Source organism: Amblyomma americanum, chromosome 1 (assembly GCF_052857255.1).
Source record: "Amblyomma americanum isolate KBUSLIRL-KWMA chromosome 1, ASM5285725v1, whole genome shotgun sequence".
In the NCBI taxonomy this organism is placed as follows: Eukaryota; Metazoa; Arthropoda; class Arachnida; order Ixodida; family Ixodidae; genus Amblyomma; species Amblyomma americanum.
This window is the reverse complement of record NC_135497.1, coordinates 252,709,344-252,724,554: the sequence shown is the minus strand read 5'-3', so window position 1 is coordinate 252,724,554 and position 15,211 is coordinate 252,709,344. Positions and strand designations below refer to the sequence as shown.

General features: G+C 46.8%; 1 protein-coding gene across 1 annotated transcript in view; it reads left to right on the top strand.

Moving 5' to 3' along the window:
• The window catches only part of LOC144114927 (uncharacterized), a 53,072-nt gene that overhangs the window by 35,755 nt on the left and 2,106 nt on the right, over nt 1-15,211 (top strand). Inside the window, exons 8-9 of the mRNA XM_077648957.1 lie at nt 9,360-9,500; nt 10,154-10,259. Of these exons, the coding sequence (XP_077505083.1) occupies nt 9,360-9,500; nt 10,154-10,259 (247 nt within the window). The remainder of the gene's footprint in view (nt 1-9,359; nt 9,501-10,153; nt 10,260-15,211) is intronic.

Genomic DNA, 15,211 nt, shown 5'->3' with positions numbered 1-15,211 from the left:
ACGCATGCAAGAGCAGCGCAGTTTATTCAGTCAAGCCTAGCTGAACACAACTGCAAGCACACCGTGACAGAAAGCAAGCGATGCGGCTGCAGTGTGTGAGAAAACCGGAAACGTCCAAAGACTGAAGCCGGGAAGGGGGGGGGCAGTGATGCGTACCGTGGTGGGGCTGCGCGCGTACATGTCAAGTTGCTGTTTCGAGTCTATTTTTTTCGGTTCCGTTTATATGGTGGTTGGAAAATTTGAGTTCCGATTAACGAGATTAACGCAACCAACTGCGAGGTGCTTGTTCCATTTAAGCGTTGATTCCGTTTAACCGATTTCCATTTATCGAGATTCTACTGTAAATGCTGACCACCAGGGTACTTACGCTCAACACCACCATATTTTCCGTGGTGCTGTTAAGGGGGGAAGAGGGTCTTAGAGAAAAAATTTTTAATATTGGACTTGGCAAAATGAAAACATCAGCTATTATGTATTTTAGTATGCTGATTTCAAATATGGTATCCATTTTTGTGTATATTATGTCGTTTCTTAATTCATTCAAGAATTTCGGTAAAATTATTCTGACAACTTTTTGAAAAAATTGGCTACTCAGATTCAAATAAATTTTATCCCAGTGGATTCTAATATTATTAATGCTTGCAATAAGGGTACTTTCATTGTTCTAGCCCTTCTGCAGCCAATGTTACAATGTTTTGAAGTTCACGTAAAATTGGCGGGGAAAAAGCTGATTTTTCTTTATGCTGTGTAATATTCTCGCATTTTATTAACAGTGCTATTAATGGTTTTATTGCGAGCTCCAATCATTCAGCTTTCAAATAAAACAAGAATGGTGAAAATCGTGCATACCAAAGCCGGGAAAAGGTTGTCAGCAGTGTGTAGGGTGGTGCAGAAAATGAAACTGAGAAAAACGCAAAAAATGAAATGAAACATTTTGAAGCTGTGTGTGTGTGCTTAATTTTCCAAAACAAACAGCTTAAAAGGCCCATAGTGAATAGTCTGAATCACATTTTTGCCGTTGCCGCCGCTTAGCAAGCTGCAAAAATGATTTCGAGGGTGCACACTGTATTGTGAAGCAGTCTGTCGATCGCCACCAAATCTACGACCACGTCGGTAGCTCCGCAGGCAATGGGGGTTGGCGTCTACGTGCTCGTTCGCTAGCGTCTACATCTTGCGCTAGGTTGCAGAAATTGCTGCCAAACTGGCGATTTTATCATCGGCGTGCTTCGCAGTCCTCGTGATCAGCGCTGGGCAGGAATTTGTCTACTCTGACCCGTTGCTGCCAATCTCGCCCGAGCCCGCGATTTGCTCCGTGTCAAAAGCGGACGCTGAAGCTGGTAAAGAAACGCTTCTCACGACCACCGAATTGCACTCCTGTGCCTCGTTATTCCCTGTTCCGATCACTGCTTGTGAAGTAAAACCATTCCCCGGCTCTCCGTCATCCGCTGCAGCCGCAATGTGCACAGCACTTGGAATGAACGCTGGAACGGCTGCCAAGGTCGCGTCATCCACTGGTCCACGCTCAGGCACTCCGCTGCTGCTGGTTGACATCACTGCTGACGAACTTGTCTTCCGCTTGCATCCTGCGGCCTTTTTTACGTTTTTTTCCCAATTATATGCGCGCTGCGAACTTCTGATGCAGTTTCACGCCGCGGTGGTCTTTTTGAAAATGGCGTCGCAGGACGAGCGCGGAGCATTCAGAAAAATGGCTTCGGCCAATGAGGCGCTTGAATTTCGTCACGTGGTGTCCAACAGCCAATACAATTGCTGCATTTTATATTTTGTTTTCTGTCTTTTTCTCGGCGACCAATCACAGTATACCTTCCGTTCTGGCAGGAAAGAAAGCTGAGGCATCGCTCTTTCAAACGAGACCAAAGTCGCCTAGCTGCGCCGGCTACTTTTGACGTGACACGTGACTCGAACGGGCATTTTCTAACTGATTTTCGCGAGCTCTGTTGTCAAAATTGCATCTTTGCGTGTCGATTTCTCGTAAACTACACAGTATTCAGCCATGAAACTTGAAATTAAGGTGGAAAATGAGGAGACGTATCCAACTATGACAAAATTGAAGTCGTTTTTTTGCGATTTTTTGGTCCCAGAGACCCGTGTCCCCACTTAACAAGTGTCAGATAAAAAAGTGAACCTTGACATGATCATTTGGTACACCACCACTAGTTGTACACAGTGGTGAAGCCTGCCATCCTACCAGCACTGCTTGGTGCGAGAGGGTTCAATATGCTGTATAAATGCGCGTAAGGGCCACACTTTCTTCCCCAGATTCGAGGGCCAATTGTCGGGGTGCGCCCCAAACACATGATGCAAAAACAGACCAATTAGGGAATGAGCAGCGTTTATTCTATGTTCAGTCGTAACTTGTGGAGTCTTCCAACTCTGATCTGGTGCTGTGCTCTGGTGCATGCTCATCCTTCAAGAAGTTGCGCAGCATGTTCGTTGTCAGCGTGTAGCCGTTGTTCCGCACGTCGATCACATATCAGAGCAGCTCTTCTTCCAGTTCCGGAAACTTGCACAGCTTGCCTCGGAAAGCACGCTTTTTGGAGCTTGTGTTCATCAATGTATCCTTCTGGCTGTGCCATCGTCGGACACACTTCTCGACCACGTCGAATTTCCTGCCCGCCGTACGCTTGCAGTGTTCGAGAGCAAGCTCCCAGCCATGTAGCAATTAAGGTGCTTGCCCATCGTGCTAAAATTGCAAAGCTCGGCGGCAGCACACGAAAGCAACAACTACGGTGAACTGACACGCTACCACAACTCCCATGACTTTGCTAGAGCTGGTGGCCGATATGAATAGCGGGAGCTCGCGGTGGAATTGACGGCGATGATGATGACCCACGGCCTCGGGCGTCATCCGTGAGCGGCACGTGGGAGCTCCTATGTGCGTGCGGGGCCTCCGCGATCAAGCTCACAGTTGCTCGCAGCCGGAGCTGATAACGGAGGCCACGGTGCGTGCATTTCGAAGGCTATTCCCGCGAGGGTCGTGGAAAGTTTGGGTGCAGGATGCTTGTCATTCCTCCAGGAATGACAGCTAAATTCATGTGAGTTTCAGCGAGCCGGCCCTTGACATGGTCTGTGAGATGGCCTCGAAAACTGTCGAGGACGAGCAAAGCCCTCCGTTGCAACAGGCCGCCTGATCGGTTCGCCCACACCGTTTTTACCTAGTCCAAAACGAGTTCATCGTACATCCAGCCTTTTCCGTGGACGCGAACGATAATGCCATCTGGAAACTTTCCTTTTGACAGCATCTTCCTCTTGAAAAACCACATATGGTGGCAGCTTTCTGCCATTGGCAGTGATGCATAGCATCACCGTGCACCGTTGCCGTTCTGCACTTTTTATTTGCAGAGATGCTCTTTGCACCTTTAAAATCAACTGGGCCATTTCCTGGTGTTTCTGAAACTGGGCGCTCGGCACCGGCTCTTAAGGCTTTACCTCATTTTGCTTTTTCTGCAGGTTTTTTTTTTTCTTTTTCAGGGGCCACGGGGCATTTTATAAATTGTCCCTTGGATAACCCGGGCATTTCTTCCGGTCCCTTGAACTCCGAGTTTACTAGGTTTTACTAGGCATCATGTTATTTTTTGTTGCCAGTCTTGTCATTCTGTGGTTTTCATTTCCAGTGAAGACATTACGGGCTGGATACTGTTTGCTGCCTAACCGAGAAGTATACCGTATAAACGCGTTTAAGGGCCGCACTTTTTTCCCCAGATTCGGGGGGGAAATTTCGGGGTGCGGCCCATGCACGCGATTTTCGAAAAAAAATTTTTTTCAAGTGAAAGCAAACCAATCTGGAATGCGCGGCATTTATTTACCGTTCAGGCATCACTCACGGAGTCTTCAGACTCCGAGCTGGTGCTGTGTTCACGTAAATGTTCAGCCCACAGAAAGTCGTCTTCGGTCCCGTCTAAACTGTTTGAAATTCCGGTCACTTTGAAACTCCGGGTTACAGTGTCGGTCGACACGGAATTCCACGCGGACAAAATCCATCCAAGCACAGTCGTGAGCGGTGCCCTCTTAAGCCGCCCTGTCGGCGTCTCGTCGTGATTGCCATTGGCCATCCATTCCGAATACTGCCTTCGAAATTCAACCTTAAAAGGCCGATTGACGCTTACATCCAGGGGTTGCAGCATGCCGGTGAGGCCGCCCGGTATCACGGCCATGTCTGTGCGGATACCGTGCAGGCGTTCCTTAACCCTACCCGTCAAGTGACCGCGGAAGCTGTTCGAGACGAGGAGCGATCGTCGGGCCAGCATGGCGCCTGGGCGCTTCTCCCAAACGCTTTTTACCCAGTCGAGCACAAGCTCATCGTCCATCCAGCCCTTTTCTTGGGCGCGAACTACAATTCCCTTGGAGAAAACGCCTTTAGGAATCGTTTTTCTTTTCAGGATGACATAGGGGGGCAGCTTCCGCCCGCCCGCGGTGACGCACAGCATAACGGTACACCGTTGGCGCTCCGCGCCGGTTGTCCGCACGAAAACACTCTTCTTTCCTTTCAGTTCAACTGTGCAGCTCTCGGGACAGTCGAACCACACGGGGGTCTGGTCGGCGTTCGCTATCTGCGAAAATATATAGTTGTGCTCACGACGCAGACCGATGACATACTTCTGAAAGCTGAGCACCTTGTCGGTGTAGTCGGGGGGGGGCAGCCGCTGGCACAGCGTGGTCCTATGCCGAAATGATAGGCCCTTCCTCTTCAGAAATCTTCGTACCCAGCCGGCACTAGCCTTGAAGTCCTCGTGCGGTATGCTTTTAGCACGCGCCAAGGCTTGTGCCCTCACGCACAGCATGTCCGTTGTCAACGCGTAGCCGTTGTTCCGCACTTCCATTGAATAGCATAGCAGCTCTTCTTCTAGCTCAGGAAATTTGCATGGCTTGCCTCGGAAAGCGCGCTTTTTGGAGCTGGTATTCTTCAACGCATCCCTTTGTCCGCACCACCGTCGGACACACTTCTCGTCCACGTCAAATTTTCTGCCCGTGGCACGCTTGCCGTGTTCGAGAGCGAACTCCACTACTTTCAGTTTAAAGCCCGCCGTGTAGCTGTTGAGGTGCTTGCCCATCGTGCAACAGTGACAATGCTCGGAGGCAGTTCATGAAAAAGTGAAGAACGACAGCGCACGAGAGCAACAACTATGCCGAGCGACCACGCTAACACAACCACCAAAGTACGCATGCTTTGACAGCCAGAACAGAACAAAGTTGGACCTGGCGATACCGATGCCGATACGGATAGCGGAAGTACAGTAGCAGAAGCTCGCGGCAGAAGAAAAGATGATGGTGACCCGTGGCCTCGGGCGCCATCCATGGGCGGCACCTCGAAGCTCCTGTGCGCATGTATTTCAAAGGCTATTCTTGCGTGTTTCCTGGAAAGATTGGGTGCGGCCCTTACACGGATTTTTTTTTTTCTTCAAATATTTCCTTTGGGAATACGGGGTGCGGCCCTTACACGCGTTTATACAGTACATTTCTGTGTGCATCATGTTTTTTTTAAACGGTGCAGAGGGTGTCTTGTTTTGTATATTTGAGTAGCAAAGACCATAGACTGCTTTGGAAATGGGATATATATATATTTTTTGTACTGGAGAGATATTCGATATTTGAAGCCATTTTTTTCTTCATATTCGTATTCAATTCATACTCGAAATTTTTATTATTTGCACACACCTAATTTTTATTAATGAAGTCACAATTATGAAATCTCTTTTCAGAGAACATGTATTTTTGCATGCTGATTCCAAATACTATGTCATTTAATTTTATGTCCAACAAGTGTATGTGCACTTATGCATTATGCTATGCAAGTCTTTTGGAGAGAGCATGTAAGAAATTTTGCTGTAGGGAACTTGCTGAAATGCATGCTATTGGTTTTTGTTGACATCTAGGAGTGCAATGAGGGCAAAATTATCATCCTGCATATCGTAGAAGTTGAGTTACAGGCTTTGAAGCCACTACAGCAGAATCTCGTTACAACGAACTTCTCGGGACTGCCGAATTTAATTCGTTATTTTGAAATATCGTAGTACTGAAAAACCATTATTTTCATGTCAGTATGCATCACAATAACTAAAATTACGTACTTTTGCAGCAGATTTACGTGTTGGTAAGTAAATAATAAACGATAACGCTGGGCACAGTTTAACTACAATTTATTGCTTGAAGAAGTCTTTTCTTCTGGCGAGTAGACGACAAGCGCTGCAGGACGAACGCCTCCACATCCTCGACCTTCCTGTGCACGTCATCGGGGACAACTTTGCAGTGCCCGAGGAATGATCGGGTCTTCTCTAGAAAGACTAGGACATCCGAGCTGGAAACAATCTCTTCCTCTTCGTGCGCTAATCCAGTGTCGGCATCGTCTTCGTCGCTACTACATTCTTCTTGCTCACGCACTTGATTCACGATGTCTTCGGTGGTGAGCTCCGCTGATGTAGCTGCCGCGCTGTCGCTGTCCACATAATTCGAAAGTCGCTGTCCAGATAAGTCGCTGTCCACGGTAGTTGCCCACCCGCAGACGTTTTCTTGAGGGAGCCAGCTGAGACTCTCGATGTAGCTTTATGATCTTGTCCCAATCTTTGAGCATCGTTGCCATTGTTGACGGTGTGATGTCTAGCTCCCTGCACAAGTCCGCTTGCTTTTTTCCAGCATTCAGCTGCGACAGAATGTCCGCTTTTTCTTTAAGTGAAAACTGGTGTCGCTTCTTTTTAACGCGGGGGCCAGGAGAACTCATTGTCAGCAAAGCTAATGCACAACACAATCACAGCGCCGATAACTTTGCAGATCCTACCGATGTCAACGTGGTGACACTGCGGTGAATAGGCTTCCGACTACGGCGCAGTATGCGACCACACACTGGATGATGGATGGATGATAATGGCCTTACCCTTTGTATCGGGCGGCAGCTTGCGCCGCCTAGCCTATATTCATTCAACGCGACACTCGCGTTGATGCCGATGCTGCTGGGGCTGTATCCGTTGCAACAGGTTCCCCAGCGCATAGCTGCTGCTTCGGATGATGATGATAGGCGTCAGGTTCAGGGATTTGGTACGAAACTTTGACGGAACTTCGTAATAACGAAGCATCTTGCGACGATTGCGAGATTAAATTACATACGTTATTCTGAAATATTCGGTAATCTGAAATTCGTAGTACTGAAAGTTTTTTACATTGAAAATGTAGGCATTTTGCCGGGGATTAAAAAAAATTCGTTAGTCTGAAAATTTCGTTAATCTGATGTTCGTAGTAACGAGATTTTACTGTACTTCAGAAACAGGAAGAAAAGTTTGTATCCCCGTTTCTGGAGTGACAACTTCAAGACCGTGTAACTCAACTTCTGTGATAGGCTGGATAATAATGTTCCTCTTTTTGCATAGTTTGTCAAGAGAAGCCAATGGTATGCATTCTTGAAAGCTCATGGCAAAAAGTTGCATAACATATTATATAAGTGTACAAGGACTTGTTTTAAGTAAAATTAAATTACATATTTGGAATCGGCACACAAACATACTAATTCCCTGATGTTTTCATAAATGTGACTTCATTAACAAAGTTCTTTTTTTTTAAGACTAGCTTCCCCTGTTAAAGGTGCACTGAAGAGGAGTCTGAACTCGTCTTTTTACCACGGGAACCCGATCTGTCTGAACTCGTCTTTTTACCACAGGAACCCGATCTGCACGCTCCGAGCATTCTTGGAAACTTCCTGTGCGGCCAATTTCTCTTAATTTAAATCGGATTAAACGTTCCAGATCTCACCTTTTTTTAACTCAGCGCTCAATATAAGAAGAGTCAACCAACGCATGGTGTGCCTTTCAGCCGTGGCGGCATTGCTCTCGCTCTTTTTTTTTTTAGGTTTCTGTGAATAAATAGTTTCAGTTGCAGACAACATAGCCACAAATTAAGTGCACGGAAGTAAAAATACGCGTGGACTCTTTGATTTACTTGTCACTCCGCCGATGGCAGAGCAGCAAGCTGCCACGGGACCGGCTGAAAGGCACTTTATGCGTTGGTTGACTCCTACTTTCAGCGTTGAGTTTACAAAAAAGGCGGGAGCCAGGACGTTTAATCTGATCTAAATTGACGAAATTGGCCGCACAGGACAATAATTCGTAGTTTCTAAGAATGCTCGGAACGTGTAGAATGAGTTCCCGTGCTAAAAAAACAAGTTCAGATTCTTCTTTAGTGCACCTTTAAGAAACATGCGCGACACAGTTAAGCGCGGCAAAACTGCCCATGCAGTGCCGTTGCACCTTCACTTCTTGTCGCTACTTCCCTGTGCATCGTGCTGCCATGTGAAAAAAAAAAAGTGCAGTCAGCTTCCATTTACTATATCCGAGTTTACTATAGTGTGCTTCTAAGCAAAAATAACTGCAGGACATTGACAGTTGCTTATCTCTGATAGCCTCCGGTAACAGTCTTTGTTGTATGGTGCATCGCAACCAATTGGCAACAGGCATTGCTGTGAACTACCGTAAAAACTGGACTATAGGTCAGACCAGAACATAGATCAACCCCCCAACTAACCAGTTCTAAAAATGAAAAAAGTTTTTTCAGTGGAAAAAGTACCGAAAGACACCCTTACCTTGAAACAAATGCAACTCATCAGGTTGCACAATGGTGACAGTATTAATTTCCATTTAAATGCTGCTCGTATGTACACCCGGCCAATTGTTTAACAGTATCGCGCGCCTATCGACCCGCGTGTTTGTCAGCACCTTATCGTCACAGCATCACTTTCACGTTGGTGCATTTGCACGCAGCTCCCGGACGAACTCTGCAACCTTTCCTTCCAGTTCTGGATACGCTGTGGTCTGTCCACGAAATGATGTTTTCTTTTGGTTGCTGCAATTTGTACTCCGCCAGTACCAAATGCTCTTTTCGGATACTCCAAATTCGCACTGTGGCGCCATGTTGCAGTGGACTTCCGTGCACTCAGTCACATTTTTCTTGAAGGCAACGGTGAATTGCTGTCGGCTTCCGCTCATTTTGAGACAAAATGTGAAAAAGCTGCCTTATCCAAAATAGCTTCGCAACAACGGAAATGCAAAACAGTGGTGCCACGTCGCCGCACCACTGACGCCGCGCTGCTGCTGATGACGATGTTGATTGAGGCTGTTAATTTCCGCCGCCCATTGTTGCAAGACTTCCGTAGTTTTTCCGTCAATGACTAGTATGTAAGGCGGGGGTCGACTTTTTGCCATGGTTTCTTCTTTAAAAAGTTCGACCTATATTCTGCTTTTTATGGTACTTTACCTCTGCTTTACATCTGACATTGATTAGCATTTTGTCTTAATGATGCAATTGTTAAGTACAAGATGTTAGCATAGCTGAAGCCCTAACATGTTGCATCTATTGTGCAGGATCGACAACTACCGCAGCAGTGGGGCTCTGGACCGAAGGGAATGATGCCTCCCGGTGCCCCACGGCCACCATCCATGATGGGCGGTCCACCTCCGCCTCCTCACATGGCTGGCACTGGCATGCCATGGCAGCCATCCCAGGTGTGTTCATGCAGCCCTCAGGTTTGGAGCTGTGGTACTGGTGAATGCTGACTGTATGTTGCCCTCGTGGCTTGAGTCATCATCATCATTAGCCAAACTACACCCACTGCAGGGCAGAGGCCTCTCCCATATCTCTCCAATTAACCCTGCCCTGTATTAGCTGCTTGCTGTGCCAGTTGCCTGCTGCCTTAAGTTACCGAGTTTCAACAAATTGCAAAGTGCCACGAGACAAGAAGTACAGGCGATCAATGCTAATGACGTGGCAGAGCATGCGTTAGCATTAGTGTTCTGTTTGAATGGAGCAACCACTGCCGCTGACTGGTTCAGACAGTTTAAGCTGGTAGCATGATCCAGTCTGTCAATCACTGTGTGCCACGCCATATTCCCTCTCCATCTTCCCTTTCCCTCCGCCTTCTCTGGAAGTGGAGAGGGGCATTTTCCTCTCCTCTTTGCCACATGCGGACCAAAGCTTTAGAGGTATGGACGGACAGACAGATTTTTCTAAAATGGGGTTTCTGTGCTCTTGCTTTAAAAATCAGCTGCATGGTGGCTCTCAGTAACGACGAGGTTTACAATAGGCTAAAAAGTGTTATGTTAGTGGAAGCTGTTTTGACAGTGTAATCACGAGCAATTGTCTCGCACATATTTTCCAGGGAGGAATGCCCTCTATGACTGGAGTGCCTCCGCCTCCACCCATGATGGGACCTCCACCATCAGGACTACCTCCATGGATGACAGGACCCCCACAAGGGCCTGGAGGTTGGTTTTTTGTGCAAAATTTCAATTCTTTTGTTAATTGCAGATGTACTTGACACAAATCAGCGGTATGATTTCTTCACCATTTCCAGCAATCTGCGTTGATGGGCTAACAGTTGATCCTTTGCGCTCACTTTGCAGTGAAGGGCCATTTCGTTGTGGCATCAAATATTGTGCACCCATCAAACGACCCATAAAATATTTCGCAAGCAAATATGTCATAGTGTGCTTTTATCTCCACGTAACACAGTACAGTAGCCGACGGATAATTCAGACTTGTAGCAAATTTCAGACCTCGATGAGGCACCGTGAGTCACCCCATAGAAGCGTGACATATTCGCAATGGATATTTCGGACTTCAAAAGTCCGAAAGTTCGATTTTTCGGACTAATTTCCATCGCCTGCTGTCCAGAATCAGCTATCTTATAGGCTTTTCGCCGGCGCAAAAGGCGCCATTTTGGATTGAGGTGGATTTACGCTGCAGTTGGATTGGCTTGACACACTTTCGGTACCTCATTTTTGCCAGTAGAGGTCCCTGCGAACTCTGACACTTCGAGGTGGCAGTTGGATTGTCATCGCCACCTTTTGTCGCTGATACGTTGAAAATTGATTGTTGGGGGAAGGAAATGGCGCAGTGTCTCTCTCACATCTCGGTGGACACCTGAACCGCGAAGGGAAGGGATAAAGGAGGGACTGAGAGAAGAAAGAGCGGCCGTAGCGGAGGGCTTGGGAGTAATTTCGACCACCTGGGGATCTTTAACGTGCACCGACATCGCACAGCACACAGGCGCCTTTGCGTTTTGCCTCCATCGAAACGCGCCCTCTGCGGTTGGGTTCGAACCCGGGTACTCTGGATCAGGAGCGGTGTAAGTCAGGAGCCCCTGGCTTACACCGCTCCCGTAGATAGAAGTTGACCCATAGTGAGCACAACACGCTGAAAATTTACTAGAGATGTAAAACAATGAAAAAGAAAAAAAAAAGCTGAGCACATGAGGCTGGCGGAGCCCACGCTCCGGTGCATGCCAAAGCAGGTTTTCGCTGCCGGAGCACTCGGCTGCGCCATCGATGCTTCGGTACAGGCCGTTCCAGGTTTTCGTTGTGCTGCAGTCGCCGAGTCACAATCACGTGACAGACGCTGATATAATTGAGGCGGCATGCTCAGGACAGGGCTCACGCATGGGGAGCACAGTCGATAGGGATGAGTCTGACTGCGGCAACGAGCCTATGCCGCCGCTAAGTGCATGTAGTGCATGTGATATGGCATTGGCGCTCGATGCTGCAGCACGCTGCTGCTCTGCCTTGTGAGAACTCCGACGTTGGGCTGGAGCTCTTGGGCAAGCTGCACATGATGCTGATAAAAGTCTCGGCAGAAAAAACTAAAGCAAATGCACATCACTGATTACTTTTAATTTTGACAACCCTCCCCCGTAAATAAACCTGTTTTGGCGAATAAATAGCGTCCTATATACCAGCACTAAAGCTCGCTGCTCATGCGAATGCATTCCAGCACTTCTTTCTGGTGCATAACTGGCCGATCAGTTTATTTCATTTGCCTTTAGGACCGCATGAATTTAATTCTCAGAATCGCTCCCCACAAACATGTACTAGCGCCTAGCTCGTGATAGCGAGTCTAGATGTGACAGCTTCGGATTCTGCCCGCGCAGTGGGGCGCAGTTACCGTAAAAACCGGACTATAGGTCGGACCGGAATATAGGTCGACCCCCTAACTAACCAATTCTAAAAATGAAAAAATCTTTTTTCAATGGGAAAAGTACCGAAAGACATCCTTACTTTGAAACAAATGCGACTCGAGAGGTTGCACAATGGTGACAGTATTTAATTTCATTTAAATGCTGCTTGTATGTACACCCGGCAAATTTTTTAACAATATCGCGCACCAATCGGCCCGCGTGTTTGTTTATGGCACAGGCAAGTACGGCGCCGTAGAGCAAAGCCCTCCTCTTCATGAATCTCCGCAACCAGGATGGCGAGCCTTTGAATTTCGCCCTCGTGAGTCTAGAGGCACGCGCGATCTCTGCCGCTTTCACGCGGATGCATTCGGCAGTCACAGGCAGCGATCTTGCTCGCAGCGCAACGTTTCCTTCCTATTCTCGATACACTACGGTCTGCCCACGAAATGATGTTTTCTTCTGGTTGCTGCAAGTTGTAATACGCAGCTTCTGCCTCCGCCAGTACTGAATGCTCTTTTCGGATACTCCAAATTCACGCTGTGCCGCCAGGTTCCCGTGAGCTTCCTCGTACTCAATCGTGTTTTTCTTGAAGGCGACAGTAAATTGCCGTTAGCTTCCGCTTTGCATCCACTGAAATGCAAAATGGCGGCACTGCTGCTGATGGCGATGGTGATGGAGGCTGTTGACTTCAGCCACCCATTGTTGCAAGACTTCCGTATTTTTTCCGCCAATGACCGGTATATAAGACGGGGGTCGACTTTTCACCATGGTTTTTTGAAAAAAAGTTCGACCTATATTCCGGTTTTTACGGTACTGCTTATTCTAGCGCCAATTTGATAATACGAACTTTGCTTAATTCGAACAATTTTCCTGTCCCCTTCGAGTTCAAATTAAAGAGCTTTTACTGTATTTGAAATTTTTCATGTTGTTAAGTTTGAAAACAGACGGAAGAACATGTTAGGGTTGGGGAAGTGCAGAGATTGAGAGTTAAACATGGACAAAGTCTAGGCTCCAGAAAGCAAGCTAGAGACTCGTTTATGAGTGTGACAACTCACCATAATGCATGTAAAAATGAAAAGACCTCGTCTCTTGTTTTGATTTAATCAGGTACAGTTGATGTCTTGTGTGGGCTAGTCAGTCAATCATCATGGAAAATGGCAACGCAAAAGAAACTGAGACGACAGCTACCATGCAAGACAAGTGGTTAATTGTTATTGAAAACTAGGCCACATTTTATATGGGCTAAGGCATCGCATGGCCATTTATCTTTGGTCTAGCACCGTCACAACACTCTTAACTCAATTTTTATTGAAAACTAGGTCACATTTTTTATGGGCTGAGGTATTCCGGGGCCATTTATACCCATCTTACAGGCATATTTAGTGTCGCTTTTGAACGAGGGACATTCACCTAAAGTGTCATTCGTGCAGTGTCGCACAATGGGCTTTAGTGACACTTGCTACAAAGCGCACTTGCCCCCTAGTGAATTTCGCTAACTTGCTCCACTTGGTGGGGCAAGGCGAGTGTGTAGTAGTCCCAACATCAGTGCTTTGACAAAAAAAAAATGATACTTAAAATGTCATGAAGTATGCATTATTTTCTTGATTGTGCTTCTTAATGAGAACTTGTTTTAAGGGGGGACACCCCTCTTAGGACAGATTTACACCAAATTTTCATGTGCTGATTCCAAAACTGCAAGCGTTTTCCTCCTGCAGTTTTGTTTGGAGGAAGCTTGGTAAATAAACATGGGACCTTGTGGAGAAGATTACTATTTATAAATGATGCAGAGAGACCAAGGAGTGTAGTTAAACATAAATGAGCATTCCAGGATGATTTGGACGAAAGTTACAGCTGGTCAAACATGGCAGAGCAAAAGCTCATTTTGGTGACATGAGACAAGGTATTTATTTTGAAAATTTTCTTAATGGAGCAGTGGTTTAAGTTAGTATTAATGCTCAACCTGTGCACTTATCTTTCTAGCACAAAAAGAATTATAGTAATAGGTGGTGTAGAACTGGAGATATCGCACCTCCAAAATTCTGAATGTGTAAAAAATTGAGTTTTGAGAAATCTGGGGAATATGTTTTTGGCACATTTTTGTGGCACCAAGGCTAACTAGAAATCACTGAAGTGAGTTCTGGCTGGTTTCTGGTGTGGAAGCACCATTTCCCATCGACATAATCGCACTTGCAACAAGGAAATTGTGCCAGCAAACAGATGGCACTGTCTGGAAGCTGGTATCCTTGAACAGTGCCTTCGCATCTCACAACGATGCTGTGATTGCAGTCAGCCTCTATCTTATGATATGTGCTGTTTGCACTTCTTGCACCTCAAATGATTGAGAAGTTTATTTCATCAAGGTTTGCGATGCTGCACGTTGCGGGATGCCATTTCGCGACTGCTGCTGCCGTCGCGTCACCAGCTTTGTTGGAAAGCTTGATCTATCGCACCTTTGCTGGCTGTCAATGAAAGCTGTTTAGGTATCGCTTCTTCGTCTGGAATTCTCCTGAGAAGTGCTGTGTTCACTCCTCGCTGTCGCGCTAAGGACCGCTGGCTACGCCGTTATCGGTCCATTGCGGAGCGTCGACCCTTTTGCCGCTAATTGTAGATAACAGGATGTGCCAACGTGCTTCGGATCTTATACCTTTCACTCCCTCAGAAGATCCATGTTCACTCCTCGCTTTCGCACTAAGCATCAACGGTTACACTGTAATCGTGAGCCTGGCGCATGATAGCCTTAGCTGCTTATGTGCCATTAAACCCAACACAACACAACACACACTGTAATCGGGCCATCGCGGAGCTACCAATGGGCTACCAGCTGTACATAATTTTAAGAGACTGGGCTTTTGGATGGTTTGGGTAAAGCTGTTTTAGTTCAGTAGCACATGATGTAGGAACTTCACAAATTTGGCCACAACTTCGTTTTGCCACCCCACATGCTCACGAACATCAGGATTATGTAGGCTTTGTCAACTAAAAAAACTGTAGGCACGCAACCCAACCTTTGCACAGGAATAGTTTAGGGCTTCTTCAACCTATGCTAGCGGGCGCAAGTTTTTACACGGTAAACTTTTTTAGTGTTACTGCACTAAAAAGGGGTGTCCGGCATGTAGGACGCTAGGCATAATATGGGTTAACAATTTCCACTCATGGAAGGGGGAAGGTTCTGTCATTTCACAGCTGCCATCACGCATAGAATAACAAAGCACGACGAGAACCATACGTAATTGCTGTTGGCAACACATACTCTTGTTGGCTACG